Consider the following 17819-nt stretch of genomic DNA (forward strand, 5'->3'; position numbering starts at 1 on the left):
AATCCAGGCTTTCGTTTCACAAGTTTTTTTTCTCATGTGCAGTGCAGCCAGACCTTGGGTGGCGGTGACAAAACCCACAATTCACACCACTGTTTTCAAAATCGGATCGGACCAGGCGGTTGGACTGGAAAAATTAGGAACTGGTCACCTGATCGGTTCCGTTTTCTTCCAAAACTGCTTTTTCCCCCAAAATCGTTGATTTTGGTCAACAAACCGTTGAACCGTTCGATTAACCAATCAAACGGTTTTGACCGTTTTTCAATTTTTTTTTGTTAGAATGGGCTGACCATTCAGGTCGAATGGTCGAACAATTCAAACCAGTAACCGGACCCCTGACCGGTTTGATCACTGGTTTGTTTTTAAAAGCCATGATTCACACATTAATTCCATTGATCACAATCACAAACTGCGTCACTCAGGCTGGCCTTGTTGCAACCTAATGGGACTGAATGTAGGCATAATATGGTAAGCACGTTCAATGAGCATTTAACAGTGCTCATTGAACGTGACCTGATCCGGATTGATATGCGACCCGTTTAAGCTTAAATAAATAGTCAGCACCCTCCATGAACAACAAAGAATATGCTCATTAAATCAATTACCCAAAAACAACCAAGAATCTATCTATGTATATTAAAGCAGGATGGGTGCTCGTTTTGAGCGACGTGGCCCGCTATCCGTGCGAGAATTAGTATCCACACACGAATTTTATTATATCATGTGAATCCAAGTCAAATGAAAGTCTCAATGTATATTCACATATTGATTTTTTGTCTTCTTATATTTTCTGTTAGAATCACGTATGAGGGTAATGAAACTTGTCCATTATAATCAACCAATTGATAAAACATCAATACATATCTGCATTCTGCACAGCCTCAAAGAAAAAATATTTTTTAAATAACTTTTCAATTCTTGGCCTCTTGCATGCATCATGCAATTGCCTTACATGTCAAGTGTAAAAGGTTCAAAGCTTATTTTTCTAATAACCTTTCAACCAACAAATAATGCAATCTTCTATTCTCTTCATAATCTCCATAATTTTAAAGTTTAACTCAATGCAACCATCCAGACTTCGTGGAATCAATCAACCCCTACTGGCCATGATTCCTTTCTCAGTTGTCAGATGTTGCTTCATGTCTGCATTCCCACCTTTCATATCCCAGCACCAACTGACTATTTGAGGTAACTCTTCTAGTGGCACCCTCAGTGATTCCAAATCGGCATCCATGACATGTTCTCTATGCAAGTGATTTCAACCTGACGCTGCTCAACCACCTCATCGCTAGGGAACGCTCATGCTAAGGGGGTTGGTGTTTGCGTCATCACTTTCACTATTGGTGGGTTCATTGTCTTCAACGCCATCGCCATGTTTACAGTGAGAACCCCCTATTATTTGCATCGTTCGTAAGCCCAATTCCAACAATTATGGACAATTTACAAAGGGTTTAATTTGCGTACGGAAAAACTTTTGTTCTCGAGTCTTTATTGCTTAGGGTTTGTTTTTTACTTCTCCCACCATACAACATTCATCACTTTAAATGGGCCAAAACATTTTGGAGTAACTGGTTTAAATTTTGCATGAAACCAGTACTCCTTGTGAAGAAGACAATGCTTTAAGGGTTTGTTTGTTAAATCTTCAAGCCTTCATAATTTTGTTGCACTTATCTTTAATTCATAGCTTAGCTTAGTCAGGTTGAATCATGCCAATAGAGTTGTAATTTTAGTTGTTTTTTGAGAACAGTTTAACCATTACTTTTATGAACATTTTAGAGGCTTTGTTAATATATTTATTTGATGAGTGTTTTGCATGTTGAGAAGAAGAAAATTGCGACTCAAAAAATCTTTGATTCCATTATTTATCCTTTCCTAATTTTGGAAGATAACAAAATTAAATTATTATTATTTTTTATTTTGAAAGAATCATTTTTATTAAAATTTGTATTTTTAAATTTAGGTAATTGCATCATTTATTTTGTAAGCAAAGTAATACGTAATAGCCAATCGGATATTATTTATCAAAATTCATAAGCAGAATTTGATTAAAAAAATAATTTCCTATAACATAATAGATTTTAATTTAAACTAAACTTTGTTAGGGTTTTTTCTTACGAAAAACACCCTCCAAAAATAGGCGTATGCCGCTGAGTGCGGCGAGCACACGGTATTCTTTAGTAAAAGGCGAAAGAATAGTTCGCTCTGTGCTCACAGCGCGGCTGCGTGGCTTGGAAGGACGCCTCGTTTTCATTTATATGGGTGAGTCTTTGAGTGCAGTTTCACTCTCTTGCCCGATGTGGGAACCATACTCATTTCAAACGGTATTAATAATGTTCATGTCCAACTGATTTTGCCAATAGTAGCTTTTTATTTGGCTCCATGGCGCTACACATACGCCGGGTTGCCCATCCCCAATGGTAGCCGTAGCTTTTTATTTTTCACACAATTCAAATCATGCTGCTCAGAGCAACCTTCACTCCCATTGTTACTGCTATTCCATACAAATCCAAAATCCCAGCTGCTTCCCTCTCCATCTCGAATGCGTTCCTCAACAACCCGCTTTCTGTTCGAGAAAATTCCTCACTCGATGCTAACGCCACTAACCAGAACCCCTTGTTACCTCCAACGTCAGCCTATGTCCACCTCCCTTTCTGTAGAAAGCGCTGTCATTACTGTGACTTCCCAATTGTCGCTCTTGGCTCTTCTTTAAGCCAAACTGAAGATGATGACCCACGAATCGCAAATTATGTTCAACTCCTCTGTCGAGAAATTGAAGCAACAAAAGTAGCATCTAACAACAATCCACCTCTCGAAACTGTCTTTTTTGGAGGAGGAACGCCATCCCTCGTGCCACCGAGACTCATCTGGTCAATTCTGGAAGCCCTCAGATCAAAATTTGGGGTATGCCCGGATGTAGAAATGTCAATAGAAATGGATCCCGGGACATTTGATACGAGGAAAACGAGGGAATTATTGGACTTAGGAGTGAATAGAGTCTCTCTAGGAGTGCAGGCATTTCAAAAAGAGTTGTTGATGGCGTGCGGAAGAGCTCATGGCATCGATGAGGTTTATGAGGCTATTGATATCATTGGCTCATGTGGTCTGAAAAATTGGAGCATGGATCTCATCTCTTCTCTCCCTCATCAGACGCCAGAGATGTGGCAGGAGAGCTTGAAGCGAACCGTAGAATCTAAACCTACTCATGTGTCTGTCTATGATTTGCAGGTGGAGCAAGGAACCAAGTTTGGAGTTTTGTAAGTCAACTAGTAGTTCCAGTAATGAAAGGCTAAAAGCTTCACATCTTGCCATAACGGTCTAGAATTTGAAATTGGATGTTTTGCAGGTATACACCAGGGGAGTTCCCTCTGCCTTCTGAAACTCAGTCTGCAGAGTTCTATAAGATGGCTTCGGAGACGCTGTCAAGTGCTGGTTATAACCATTATGAGGTCAGTAGCTATTGCAAGAGTGGCTATGAATGTAAGCACAATCTGACATACTGGCAGAACAAATCTTTCTATGGTTTCGGTCTTGGGGCGGCTAGTTATACTGGCGGACTGAGGTACTCGAGACCCAGGAAGATGAAAGAGTACATGGGCTACGTACAGAATTTGGAGGCTGGGTTGGTAGATAACCACGGCACTGATCAAATTGATGCCAAAGACATGACAATGGATGTTGTGATGCTCTCACTTAGAACTGCAAGAGGCCTAGAAGTGAAGTCCTTTGCAGGAGCGTTTGGTAGCCATCTTCTCGCCTCTCTTTGCCAGGCTTTTCAACCTTACGTGGAGAGTGGACATGTGGTCGCACTGAACGAGGAAAAAAGAGCACTGAGACCAGATGAATTTGGGTCTGCATTATCCAGTGGGCAGAAGATTGAAGAGGTACTAGAGTTTATTCGGCTTAGTGACCCTGATGGCTTCCTCTTATCAAATGAGTTGATATCCATTGCATTTACAGTTATATCTCCATAGTATGCTGTGCTATTGGAAAGTTGAGTTTTGAATGTGAATTTGGATTGTGAACAATCATAAAGAGTAACCGAGTATATCTAATATATTGATTATGAAGCAAAAATTCAGAAAGCAAGAAAACAATTAGAAGCCAACCTTGTGGGCAAAGTCTAAAAAGCTTCCTCACTGGCTGGATCTTGAATGTAAAAAATTTGCAGAAATCAGACTGAAAGAGAGGGGGGGGGGTGCGGGGGGCGGGAAGAGAGAGCTTGGCAATGATGGAGAACTGTTTGCTGGTCATGACACCTTGCATTTGGAGGCACTTCCTAAGGCGACAATGAAGAAGGAAATTCCGAAGTATCTCAGCAGGCGACAATTATTTTTACAAAGTAAATTTAGTTCTCTAATGGGGCAATACACTATTTGTGTCTCAGTGTGATGTACCGGAATGGATCAGTATAGAAGTAAGTCTTGAATTTAAAATACATTAGCCGACCTATGAATCACGAATTGTGAACTGAACATGTAGAAATCATTGATCGAACTTGTTTACAATGTCTTGCCCATCAACTTTTTTTTTCTCTAAAACTTGATGAGAAAATTGGTAAAGAGCTAGATTGATATATTAAAGAACTAGTTTATATATATATATATATATTCTAAAAGCTGAAGTTGAGAAGAAGATTGATAAAGAGTTGGATTGAATATATTAGAGAATCTTTTCATCTAATACATTGCCCAACCAATTTACAGGAAAATCCTCAGGTGAAAACCACCATCGAAGCAGGCATGGTTGGGGGTTCCTGCCCGAGAGAGAACCCCTGACCAACACTAATTTTGATGCTTCTGTGTTCTGTCAAAAAGAATAGAGGTGTGGCCATTGGTTTGCTCTTTTTCCCCAACAATTTCTGTGGCGAGAACCCATGACCAACACTGACTTTGATGCTTCTGTGTTCTGTCAAAAAGAATAAGGTGTAGCCATTGGTTTGCTCTCTTTCCCCAACAACTTTTGTGGCGGAAAGGAAAATCAAACACTGAAATACATGCATGCCTGTAAGGATATGTATGCTTCATAAAGAATCTAAGGCTGCATTTGGCATTCCTTATTTTAAGGATTTATCTCCTTTTGACTGTAAATAGGAGGTAAGTCCTTAAAACAAGGAATGCCAAATGCAACCTAAATCGCATCTCAACGAGCCTATACCTCCTGCAAACAAAAATTCTGTTCATGTAGCATCCAGCCGGATATTGAGAATATCTCCCATATCCCATACATTAATGTTTAATTTATGGGGAGATCTTCCCAATGTATGACGGGATTTTCATGCTTTCACGGTGTGTGCAGAATTTTTACAATGGAGGGAATTGCCGAATTGGGAAGGTGTCAACACTTTGGCAAGGACATCAGATGTGTAATGTGTTTCTGGAGATTAGGGATTGAATCCCCACCCTAACTTATGAAAGCCAGGCCGGGTTAGGTCGATTTGATATCAATCCTAACCCAACACAAGTTGATGAACCCCAACCCTAAAACTTCGGTTGGGCTGGGCTTGGGTTGACTCAATTTCTCTACTTTTTGTCAAATGTACTTATTTTTTAGAATCTAAGGGTTCATTTTAATTCAACAACATTATTATGTTAAAAGACAATAATTATAATGTTTTAGAAAAAATTGTAAACTTGGAACTCTTCACATACAATATACATACATGACGCATGTATCTATAGATAGATAGACAGATAGATATGCATATACATAAGCATGGTTTGGGTTGGGTTGGTCAAGACCTCGACCCAATTCTAGTTTTTTGGGTTGGATTCGAACTAACCCGGCCCAAGTTTCCCTAGGGCCTGGCCCTAACCGATTCATTCCCTTTAATTACCATATCAGGCCCACCACTATAATCACAAAACATGATCCAATACAAGTCGATTTACACCATGGCATTGATTATGCACCCAAAACGGCCCGCTGGATCCCAGACCGCTGCCTCATTGGGCCTAAAGGCTGAAAGCTATTTTCCAGGCCCAGTTATCGGGCCATGTTACCGGGGCCCGGGCTCAAACGAAGTAACGAAGGAAAGCTGCTGAGCTGTTCGCCTGTTCCACTTCCGTCGTGTCTTCGCCGATCCGTCGTCGCGGTAGGTAGTCCCCGTGGCTGTGGGGACCGGCGCCGGCGGGAATGGAATTCGGAACCTAGGTCTGGAGTGGGACCCGACCACGAACCCATCCGTTTGACTTGTTTTGAAAGAAGCTGAATCTGAATGATCCACAAGAAAGCCAAATGATTGAACGGCTACGATGTCACCATGCCTAATTTTGATCCCAGGCGTGAAAAAGGAGGGAGCCATCAGCCATGGAGGTAGGCAACCGACCGGAGGCGGAGTTCCTATTAAAAACTTGGAGGGAAGAATATTAAATAAAAAAATGGAAAATCGAGTATAGTTCGTCGAAGTAAAATACTATCGAGGTTTTACCATGACATCATTACATTTTACACTTTCAGAGGCAGAGAAAGCCTCAACGCAAATTTGACAATCAGAAATTACTCAATGCGCTGTTCTCGTCTCCACCTTCTCATCCCCTTAAAAAATTGGTCATGAAAAATTTCAGTTGACATTTTTCACCCAAGGAGAACCTTCGTTTGTTTCATCTCTCTCCCCTACCAACTCCTTCTCAGTTTGACTTTTCCCCCTATAACATGAAATTCAGATCTCTGCACCCAAAGACACGTTTAGGGTCGCCACCTTACGGGTTCTAATGGCGATATTTCTACTTTTGGCGCTGTTGGTGGGCTTTTTAAGTAACGGTGTTCTGGGTCTTGAAGCATCTCAGGAGGCGCCATGGAGGATCCACACCTTGTTTTCGGTCGAATGCCAGAACTACTTCGACTGGCAGACGGTGGGTCTCGTTCACAGCTTCAAGAAGGCCCGCCAACCCGGCCCCATAACGAGGCTCCTCAGTTGTACGGAGGAGGAGAAGAAGCGGTATAAAGGCATGGACCTTGCTCCTACTTTTGAGGTGCCTTCCATGAGCCGACACCCAAAAACTGGAGACTGGTATCTGATGAATTTCCTTTTCTCTATCTGGTTCTATTGCGCTAGTGTTTAATTAGATTTGGTCTTTCAATTCGTTAGATTCATAATAATGGGTTTTGGTTGTTGGATTGGATCATCTACCTTGCTGTGCTTGTTGGGTTGCTTTCATTGCATGTCACCATTGTCATATTAACCTATTTTTATCACGAGGGGGATTGCATATTGAAGTTTGATTTGGTGGAGTCGCATTGGCTTTTGTTTTTCCTGCCTGTTGATTCTTCCTTCATCCTTGGTTTATATATGGATGTTTTATCATCACTCTGTGCCGGACTAAATTAACTAAAAACAGAATTTCCAATTAAATAGCACTTAGATAACTACCTGCAAGGCTTGAAGGAATACATGGTAGTGCAGGTTGTCTGGCAGGAAGTAAACTGCCCATGAAAAACACACCTACTAAAGCTTGTGAAACTTATTTTGTCAAAGCTTTGTCCTCACATGGTGAAACATTAAGAGGGGAGATACCTCTTGCCAATTAACCACAACTATTCTCCACAAGAAAAAAAGTGCATATCATTACTTAAATTCCATAAAAATTTATCTTAATCAAAACAAGAAATCAACTTAGACCCCGTACCATCTTCAGCAAAGAAAATGAATGGATCCATAGCATCAGGTTCGTAACAATTGACAGTTGTCCTACACTTTTTCTTCACACTTTGGGCTAAGTTGCTGTTCTTCTGTTTCTTTTCCTTTTAGAGTTTATTTTCTTTCAGTTAATGTGTGCAAATGTTTTTTCCTCTCTCTTCTTCCATGCTCATTTATATTTTTCACTTATAATGGGTTTGTGTTGGTCTGCATTGTTGCAATTCTCCTCTCATTGAGATTTACTTGGCGGAGTTCACTGACGTTGATGATAGTTTTGCTTGACTTTTTAATATCATCTTACAAATTAGGGTTATGCCATTTTATTTTCTTTTCTTCTCTTTTACTTGCAATCTATGTATGCATTCATATGTTGAACAAGAGTCATTAACCATGATTTTTCTTGCTGCACTTCTTTTCAGTGGAGATCTCTCTTGTGCTTCTAGTTAATATTTTCCTTCAATAGAATTTTAGACTAAATCTCTTTTTATTTCCAAAAAGAAGATAGAAAAACAAAAGTAGTTAATCCTTTTTTCTTTGGTAGGTATCCTGCAATCAACAAGCCAGCGGGAATTGTTCACTGGCTTAAACATAGTAAAGATGCACAGAATGCGGATTGGGTTGTAATTTTAGATGCAGATATGATCATCCGTGGCCCAATTATACCTTGGGAACTTGGTGCTGAGAAAGGAAAGCCTGTTGCTGCATATTATGGGTATTTAAGAATTCCTTTGTTCAAGTTATTAATGTTTTACAATTGACTATTCTTCTTTGAATAACTTTTTGGTTATCATTTGCAGCTGTAAGATAATAGGTTCAATCCTCATCTTCCAACCTAAAATATTCTTGGTTATCAGAATGGACTTATACCCTTTACATCTACATCTACAAGTTTCTCTTTTGACCTGGGTGACCAGCGTCCACATCTTGGAAACAGCCTCTCTATGTATATACAGGGGTAAGGCTGTGTACATCTGTCCCTCTCCAGACCCCACATTGGCAGGATCTTCGTGCTCTGGGCTCCCTTTATTTTCTTGTGAAAGACAAAATCGTCTCTTTTCTGATAGCTGGTAGAAAGATGTTATGGTTATGGAACTCTGCTAAAAGTATATAGAACTACAACCGGGGGTAGACCCACCTGGAAGACTTACTGTCAACTTATTGTTTCCATTGTCTCGTTACCAATTGAACTATTTCATGTAACAGCCTTGGAATGTGGTCATAGACCTACTTTTCCTATCTTTGTGAATCAAAATTTGCCACAGAACCTCCTTTCTAGCAACTGTAGATGTATCTTGCTCTTAGTTTTTACTACACTTTCTTTTAAAGCCACTTGTAGAGTTTCAAATTGTCAATATATAATATTATTTCATAAAGAAATTGTTTAATTCAGGTATTTGGTTGGATGTGATAATATTCTTGCCCAATTGCACACAAAGCACCCAGAACTTTGTGACAAGGTTGGTGGGCTTCTGGCCATGCATATTGATGACCTTAGGGCCTTGGCACCTATGTGGCTCTCAAAGACGGAAGAAGTACGCGAGGACAGGGCCCATTGGGCAACCAACATAACTGGTGATATTTATGGCCAGGGGTGGATCAGTGAGATGTATGGCTACTCATTTGGTGCTGCAGAAGTGAGTGGATCTCATGTTCTTCCATTTTTAGAATTATGGTTTTGAAATACTAAGTAATTGTTTATATGCTTATTTTGCCTTTGGGATTGCTTTATCAGGTGGGGCTTCAGCACAAAATTAATGACAACTTGATGATCTACCCAGGTTACATCCCAAGAGAGGGTTTTGAGCCTATTCTTATGCACTATGGCTTGCCATTTGAGGTTGGAAATTGGTCTTTCAGTAAATTAGACCACCATGAGAATGGCATCGTTTATGACTGTGGTCGGCTCTTCCCCGAGCCTCCTTATCCAAGAGAGGTGCGTGCAAGGAAAAAACACCATGAAGATTATAAATGCTCTAATTCAGAAATTATATCAGGAGTCCATTGTCCAAACTTTTGCATTGATCTATATCATAACAATTAAATGTAGTAAAATGGTAAAAGAGTGCATAATTTGACATTCTTCATATAGGTTCACATTTTCGCATTTTCACACCCAAACTCTCTGATTTCTTTTAGGCTATGTTTGTTTTGAAGGAAAAGGTAGGGAAATCCATACAAGATTTGTAAAGGTTGCCCTACCTTTCCTTTCCTTTCCCTACTTTTTCCTTCAAACCAAACAAAGCCTTAGTGTATAGTCTGATTTATTCATTCTAAATACAAAAAATCATGTGGCAATTTCATCAAATCGTCAAATCATCATCTTTATCATGTAAGCTTTGTCCCAACTATATGGGGTCAGCTACATGAATCCCTTTTCACCATTCCATTCTGTTCAGTACCATATCTATTGTCAAATTATGGCTGCTTAAATCATGTTTTACTACTTCAACCCATGTCCTTTTTGGTCTGTCCCTAGCTCTTTGTTGAGGGCCTGGGAATAGGACCTCGTCACGGGTCGGTCCACGGGGAAAACCTCCTGTTTTCCCTTGTTCCTTCTTGCTCTTGATGAACCTATCTTGGTGCCTCTGGTGATTTGTTCAAGAGATCACCAACTCTCCTAACTCGCTTCTTCAACTGAATATTCGATATCTCATTCAATAATGGGGTCTCCTTAAATAGGAGATTACAAGAGTCCTAATCAAAGGGAGTCTCCTTGCTGAATAGGGAGACTTCCAGTTTTATCTTGCTAAGGATAAGATAAGCTAATCCTAATCTGATAAGCTACTAACAAGATAAGATAAGAGATAAGAACATAATCTAATAAGCTACTAACAAGATAAGATAAGATATAAGAACAATAAGATGAGCTAATCTAATCTAGATAAGGCTGCTGTTGCCGAACTGGGTAGGATGAGCATCACTGAATCACTGCTGCTGCTGGCAGTGGGTCAGGTGCCTGTTGCTGCCGGTGGCGATGGTACGTCTTCCCGAGGAAGGCGTCCATAACACTCTTCTAGCCCTTTCAACTTGTAATAGATCACTTCTTATGGGTGCTCTAAATGTTCTTCTCTGCATGTAACCAAACCATCTTAGTCTACTTTCTCTCATTTAATCCCCAGTTGGAGCCACTCGTAGGTCCCTTCAAATGGCTTAATTTATAATACTGTTCTTTCTAGTTTTTCCATTCATCCATCTCAACATTCCCATTTCTACCACTCTTTTATATATATATATATATATATATATATATATATATATATAAAATGGCTTATCTCCACAAACAAAAATTACAATTTAGCCCAAAACAGTTGATTTCAACCCCTTGTTTAGCCAAGATGATAGTCATACTGTTAGCTGCCCTTTTGACCAGCCAAGATGTCTATCACTGCTCAACATTCTGCTCTATACAACATTGCTGGCCAAACAACTGTTTTATAGAATTTTTTGTTCATCTTGCTCTAATTCTATGGGCAACATCCTCCTCAATCTTTCCCTTGTTATGAACTATTGAACCAAGTTGGTGGAAGAGATCAAATTGAGTTTTCTTTCTTTTCCTCTTTGCAGGTGCTAGCATTGGAAGCTGATCCGAACAAAAGGCGAGGCCTATTTCTAAGCATAGAATGTATGAACACATTGAATGAGGGCCTTCTGTTACACCATGCATCAAGTGGGTGCCCTAAGACAAAGTGGTCAAAATATTTGAGCTTTCTGAAGAGCAAGACTTTTGCTGAACTAACAAAGCCCAAGTATTTAATTCATGACAGTACACAAAATGACAAAGCTGAAGCAGAACAGTATTCTAGTGAATCAGAAACTATGCATCCAAAAATCCATACCATTTTCTCCACTGAATGTTCCTCTTATTTTGACTGGCAGACTGTAGGGCTTGTCCATAGTTTCCATTTGAGTGGTCAGCCTGGAAATCTCACGCGACTTCTTAGCTGTACAGAGGAGGACTTGAAGCAATATAAAGGCCACGACTTGGCTCCTACACATTATGTTCCATCTATGAGCCGTCATCCATTAACAGGAGACTGGTAACCCAATTTTCCACATTTTATTTGTTTTTTTTTTTAATTTGTAAAGCATTCATTGGAAACAGTTATAAATGAGCATCTCTTCCTACTTGCAATATGTTAAGAATCAGAAAGCATGTTTTATTACGTGGACCACTATTTGAATGAATGAGTGGGGATGCATGGAAGTCAACAGGCATTGGGTATGGTGGTTAAAAACAAGAAAGAAAAGTTGGAAATGGAAGTCTTTGACCTTCTCTACTGTTATCTTAATGGAATTCTTCTGGTGGTAGCAGAACTCCAAGTTCTCACTAATTGGCCATCTAAACTATTACTAAGAAATGCTGTGATTTTCATTGAACTTTTTTTTCTTAGGCTATGTTTGGTTTGATAGAAAACAAGAAAGAAACAAAAATTGAGGGTAAGTTCTTAAGTAATTTTGTGAAATTCCTTAAGAACTTTTGCTCAACTTTTCGCTTTTCTTTTATTTTCTATGAAACCAAACATAGCCTTAAATTGTGTTATCACCTAGTTTAAAGCAAATTACTGGCCCTCCCCAAACTCTAGATTTATGTTGTTGAATGCTCCTATTGCTCAATTATTTTTCTTTTTTCCTTTCTATTTTGTTTTTTGGAAACATCTCTGTATGTCAGACATCTAATTGGTATTTGAACCCTTTGTAATTTGTATATGCTAATGTGCATGGTAGCATTGGTATAACTCTAAACCTCTTATACATTGTCCCCAAATATACTGTTGCTAGAATTTTCAATTTCTTCTTGTTGAGGTTTTAGACAAATTGTGTAGTCTATAATGTTAGTTTTTTATTATTTATTGTTAAGATAGGAAGTGGGGACCACAACACTCTTGTTGGGTCTTTTTTGAGCAGTTATTATGGTTTGAAATAGCCACTTAGGGCATGGTTTGATAGGTTCATAGGAGCACTTATCCGTTTTGGGTACACACAAACTCAATCTGATCATGCTCTCTTTGTAAAAAGGAGTGAGACACTCTTGTCAGTATTGATTGTATATGTAGATGATATAGTTATAGGAAATGATCTGAAGGAGATTGATGCACTCAAGAAGTCACTACAACAATAGTTTGAGATCAAGGATCTAGGTGAACTGAAATACTTTCTGGGGATTGAGGTTGCAAGGTCCAAGTATGGGATTTTCATCTCTCAGAGGAAGTATGTGTTGGATTTACTATAGGAGACTGGGAAGCTAGGAACTAAACCAGCTGATACTCCTATTGATCCAAATCATAGAATTAATGCTTTGGATGGTGGGTTGGTTAAGGATGTAGGAAGATATCAGAGGATGGTAAACTGGCTACTATATTTATGTATGACATGTCTAGACATCTCCTATGCTATTAATGTTGTAAGTTAGTATATGCATGCACCTCGGGTTCAGCACTGGGAAGCCATTGAGATGATACTTGCATGCCTGAAGAAGCACCCTAGCAGAGGGATTATTTTCTTAGATCATGAAAATTTAAAGCTGGAGTCTATACAAATGCAGATTGGGCAGGTTGCTTAGATGACAGGAGATCTACATCAGGGGTATGCACCTTTGTGGGAGGAAACTTGATCTCATTTAAGAGTAAAAAACATTCAGTTGTGGCTAAATCAAGTGCAAAGGCTGAATATAGATCTATTGCTCATGGTGTTTCAGAACTACTTTGGGTGAGATCTCTACTGAGTGAGATTGGAATAAAAGCCGAGAAGCCCATGATGTTATATTGTGACAACCAATCTGCAATCAATATTGCCCACAATCCAATTCGGTATGACAGGATTAAACACATTGAGGTTGTTAGGCACTTCATAAGAGAAAGTGTGACAATTGGAGAAGTCTACTTGCCTTATGTCTCCTTTGAACTACAATTGATTGATATCTTCACCAAAGGGGTTGCAAAGAACAAGTTTGAATGCAATCTATGCAAATTGGGAATGTGTGACATTTACTCCCAACTTGAGGGGGAGTGTTGAGGTTTTAGACAAATTGTGTAGTCTATAGTGGTAGTTTTTTATTATTTATTGTTTAGATAGAAAGTAGGGACCACAACACTCTTGTTGGGTCCTTTTTGAGTAGTTATTTTAATTGTTTTATGTGTTAGTTGCCCTATAAGGGCATATTGGTCTTTGTACTCTTTATTATTTTAGACTATAAATAATAGTGTAGAGGGTGACCAGCATTATTGCTCTCTTTTCTCTCTCAAATGTCTTCTCTTCCTTTTCTCATTTCTTCTCTTCTTCTTCAAGAAATATTCTTTTCTTTTACAGATCTTTATTTCAGCACCTTTCTACTCTTCTTTTACCATCAGATGTTGTCAGAGCCTATCCATGTGTCCCACCTACCCAGTAGTGCTCTAAAGTTGTAAATGATCACTCAATGGTAATAACAGATGAGGGTTTGATTAGTCTAATGGTAAAATCTTGGGCTAACCCGGATACAAGAGTCTGGTCCCTAACCCCGGTTGGCTCATTCACTCGTGCTTCTTTCTTTAAAGCCCTTTGCTCCAATCCCTCCTCTCAAGTCTTCCCCGTTAAAGAGGTATGGTCAAGACCAATTCCCCCCAAAATAGCAGTGTTCTGTTGGGAAGCCTATTATGGTAAGATCAATACTGCGGGAAACTTGCAAAAGAAGAAACCTTTTATGTGTTTGTCCCCTAATTGGCGCTTTTTGTGTAAAGTGATGGGTGAGAACTGTAACCATTTGCTGATATCATGCTCCTTTGCTACCAATATTTGGAACTTGGTTGTTTCATTATTTGGGTGCAGGTGGAATTTGCTCTCTAGCAAAGTTGCTGTTCACTCCTGCTGCTTTTGGGAGATGGACAAAAAAGAGGGAAGCTAATGTGGAAATGTATCAGAGCTGCTACGTTGTGGACTGTATGGGAGGAGAGAAATGCTAGAATATTTCAAGAACATAAAAGAAGTCTTTCTGAAATCAAGGAATGCATATTGACAAGGACTATTTCATGGTTAAAATCTTCACACATGTTGGCAGATTACTCCTTTGATGACTTAAGGAGAAATTGGGCTGCAGTGGCTGCTACAGTTCCACCAAGATCAAATCACAAGCTGAATGGATTCCCCCACCGGATGGTGTGGTAAAATTGAATTTTGATGGAAGCTGCCAAGGTAACCCAGGGCCAACGGGAATTGGTGGGATTCTGAGAGACAAAGACAGCAATAGGTTGTCTCTATTTTCAGGACCAGTGGGTGAAGGTGATTCAATGAGGGCAGAGTTACTAGCAGTGGTACAAGGTATACAGATGGCTAGTCAAAGTGGAGTGACAAATCTGCTAGTAGAAGGGGATTCTAAGGTGGTAGTAGGCTGGCTAATTAGCCCAGAAACAGCTTGTTTGGGCTACAGGGATCTGTTAAAGAAAGTTAAATGGATGACAAGGAATATGACTGTCAGGTTTCAGTGGGTTAGAAGATCAGCAAATGCAATGGCTGATGGCCAAGCAGGGGGTGTCAAGGGGAGATCTATTTTGGGCTACTTTGTAATTGTGTCTCAGGCTTGGGCAGTTTTGGTGTATATGGTTCAGTCCTAGGGGGGGGGGGGTGTAACATCTCGTGCCTCCTCCTAGACTGATTGCATTTCTGTTATTTGATTTAATAAAATTACTCTCATTTATCAAAAAAAAAAATCTTGGGCTGATTATTGTGAGAATGCACAATTGAGTCTCAGAGCAGCCACTTTGTGCTAAAAATGCCAAGCAGGGGGTGTCAAGGGGAGATCTATTTTGGGCTACTTTGTAATTGTGTCTCAGGCTTGGGCAGTTTTGGTGTATATGGTTCAGTCCTAGGGGGGGGGGTAACATCTCGTGCCTCCTCCTAGACTGATTGCATTTCTGTTATTTGATTTAATAAAATTACTCTCATTTATCAAAAAAATATCTTCGGCTGATTATTGTGAGAATGCACAATTGAGTCTCAGAGCAGCCACTTTGTGCTAAAAATGCCTGAGATTAGGTCCCTATAAAGTCCACCCTGCCTCGGACCCCAGATGGCAGGGTTAATGGCCTTTTTCTTTTGGTAATAGCTAGTAATCCTTTGCCTTTTGAACTGAAAAAAATGCCAATCTGGTTTGTAGGTTTCTATTTTTTGTAAAGTTGTAAGTTCGTAGCTCACTGGCGCAATGCTTCCTGCTTCAACCGTGAGGTCATGATTTCAGTCCCCATTTATGATAAAAATTAAATTTGGACTGCAGCTGACTCCAGACTATATTGGAGCACAGCTGAGGTCTAGAAATTTGTTTGAAATGTAATTTAGTTTTGGGGCCTTGCTCTCTGTAATGTTGCTCCATTTCTGGAGCCCCTCTGTATTCTCTGCTTCTTTTAATAAATTTACCTTACCTTCTTTCAAAAATATAAATAGATAAATGAGGGACATAAACCTTGTTTGTATTTGTGCCATATTAGGTACCCTGCAATCAACAAGCCTGCAGCAGTGCTTCATTGGCTTAATCATGCAGACATAGATGCAGAATTCATAGTTATTCTGGATGCGGACATGATACTAAGAGGCCCAATTACCCCATGGGAGTTCAAAGCAGCACGTGGTCGCCCAGTTTCAACCCCATATGAGTAAGAGATGAATGATATATATGCATTCTAGTCTGCATATATTTATGTTCATGTGCTTTTTGTTTTGATCTTGGTATTCGCAATTATATATGAACATCTTCGTATGAGTAACAGTTGCTGTTGTATTGTCTTTATGCATCCTAGCTACCTTATTGGATGTGACAATGTGCTTGCCAAACTCCATACCAGTCATCCCGATGCTTGTGACAAGGTTGGTGGTGTAATCATCATGCACATAGATGATCTACGCAAGTTTGCTCTACTTTGGCTGCACAAAACTGAGGAGGTCCGAGCTGACAAAGAGCATTATGCAAAAGAAATCACTGGGGATATTTATGAATCTGGATGGATTAGTGAGATGTACGGTTATTCATTTGGTGCTGCACAGGTATGTTTTTACAGTACGATTGCTGCTTGTCTGCCTCCAGAATTTACATCTGATTCTAGTCTTCAAAGCTTACTTGAATGCTGTCTTTTATGCAGTTGAAACTCAGGCATATCATAAACAATGAGATCTTGATTTATCCAGGTTATGTTCCTCAACCTGGTGTGAACTATAGAGTGTTCCATTACGGGCTAGAATTTAGTGTGGGTAATTGGAGCTTTGATAAGGCCAACTGGAGGAACACTGACTTGGTGAATACATGCTGGGCTCAATTTCCAGATCCACCTGATGCTGCAACACTCGACTCAACTGATGAAAACATTCTAAAGCAGGATCAATTGAGCATTGAATGTGCAAGGACACTAAATGAAGCTCTTAATTTGCATCACAAGAGGAGGAATTGCCACAACCTCACTACAGAAACCACCTCAGACTGGGAGACCTCAAAAAAACCTATGCTTAGGAAAGTTGGCAAGTTTCTTGAGATATCAAAAGAAGTAAGAAGTAGGATACATCCAATAACTTCTTCAAAAGCATCATCTCTACCTGCTGCAAATGAACAGATGTTTATGTCTTTAAGGGTTTGGATAGTTGGTCTATGGGCCTTCTCTATCTTGGGCTTCGTAGTGGTCATGTCACTAGTGCTATCTGGCAGAAAAGGTGAGGGAACAAGATATAAAGTTTATAGAAACAAGAGAAGAATGTCTTATTCCGGATTCTTGGGTGCAACATGATAGGCATCTATCTAGTGCTGGAATATCAAAATCATGATCCGTCAAGAAAAATGACAAAATGAAAAAATCTAATGTAACAACAGGAAGCAGTCTATAGGAATCTCATCCTTTCATGAAAAGGAAGGGAACACGGTTGAGGAAAAGAACAAGGACATCTTTGAGTAGAACCTCTCCATCTCTATGGTGAAGACAGGTGTGTATAATGGTGAATGTTTTTTTCTTGTTTCCGCATAAAGTTATGGGTATGGGCTCCATCAATATTTCTTCACGAAATTTGACTTCCCACTTAAGTTTAAGCTCAACCCCAATTTTGAGTGTACAATGTCAAATCCAAGTGACCTGATATCTAAATCTAGTCATGTACCAGACATGTTCACAGATTCCATAGCCTCTTCTAGAACAAAATATATAATCTTAATTTTATTCTCAATGGTTGGAAACTTGGA

At 39.5% G+C, this 17819-nt stretch overlaps 2 protein-coding genes and 1 non-coding gene across 3 annotated transcripts; 2 read left to right on the forward strand and 1 right to left on the reverse strand.

The window, feature by feature from the left end:
• Positions 1-2100: 2100 nt before the first annotated feature.
• Positions 2101-2218, reverse strand: LOC148862587 (U5 spliceosomal RNA). The gene has a single exon (XR_016112049.1). It is a non-coding gene; the product is annotated as a U5 spliceosomal RNA (small nuclear RNA).
• A 98-nt stretch (positions 2219-2316) lies between these two features.
• Positions 2317-4517, forward strand: LOC148862588 (Radical SAM superfamily protein). Its single transcript, XM_088975768.1, has 2 exons — positions 2317-3251; positions 3341-4517. The coding sequence occupies exons 1-2, from the start codon at positions 2452-2454 to the stop codon at positions 3966-3968; spliced, it is 1428 nt and encodes a 475-aa protein (XP_088831894.1). The 5' UTR covers positions 2317-2451; the 3' UTR covers positions 3969-4517.
• A 1473-nt stretch (positions 4518-5990) lies between these two features.
• Positions 5991-17803, forward strand: LOC148862589 (peptidyl serine alpha-galactosyltransferase-like). Its single transcript, XM_088981110.1, has 8 exons — positions 5991-7006; positions 8175-8345; positions 9024-9267; positions 9366-9566; positions 11198-11670; positions 16090-16254; positions 16399-16642; positions 16738-17803. The coding sequence occupies exons 1-8, from the start codon at positions 6708-6710 to the stop codon at positions 17371-17373; spliced, it is 2433 nt and encodes an 810-aa protein (XP_088837236.1). The 5' UTR covers positions 5991-6707; the 3' UTR covers positions 17374-17803.
• The last annotated feature ends 16 nt before the right edge of the window (positions 17804-17819 follow it).

This window comes from Nelumbo lutea, chromosome 3 (genome assembly GCF_056320005.1).
Source record: "Nelumbo lutea isolate HS-2025 chromosome 3, American lotus-T2T, whole genome shotgun sequence".
In the NCBI taxonomy this organism is placed as follows: Eukaryota; Viridiplantae; Streptophyta; class Magnoliopsida; order Proteales; family Nelumbonaceae; genus Nelumbo; species Nelumbo lutea.

Coding starts and splice junctions, on each gene's coding strand:
- LOC148862588 (XM_088975768.1), top strand. CDS start 2,452: ATGCTGCTCAGAGCAACCTTCACTCCCATTGTTACTGCTATTCCATAC. Junction 3,252..3,340: donor GGAACCAAGTTTGGAGTTTT/GTAAGTCAACTA, acceptor GATGTTTTGCAG/GTATACACCAGGGGAGTTCC.
- LOC148862589 (XM_088981110.1), top strand. CDS start 6,708: ATGGCGATATTTCTACTTTTGGCGCTGTTGGTGGGCTTTTTAAGTAAC. Junction 8,346..9,023: donor CCTGTTGCTGCATATTATGG/GTATTTAAGAAT, acceptor TGTTTAATTCAG/GTATTTGGTTGGATGTGATA. Junction 9,268..9,365: donor ACTCATTTGGTGCTGCAGAA/GTGAGTGGATCT, acceptor TTGCTTTATCAG/GTGGGGCTTCAGCACAAAAT.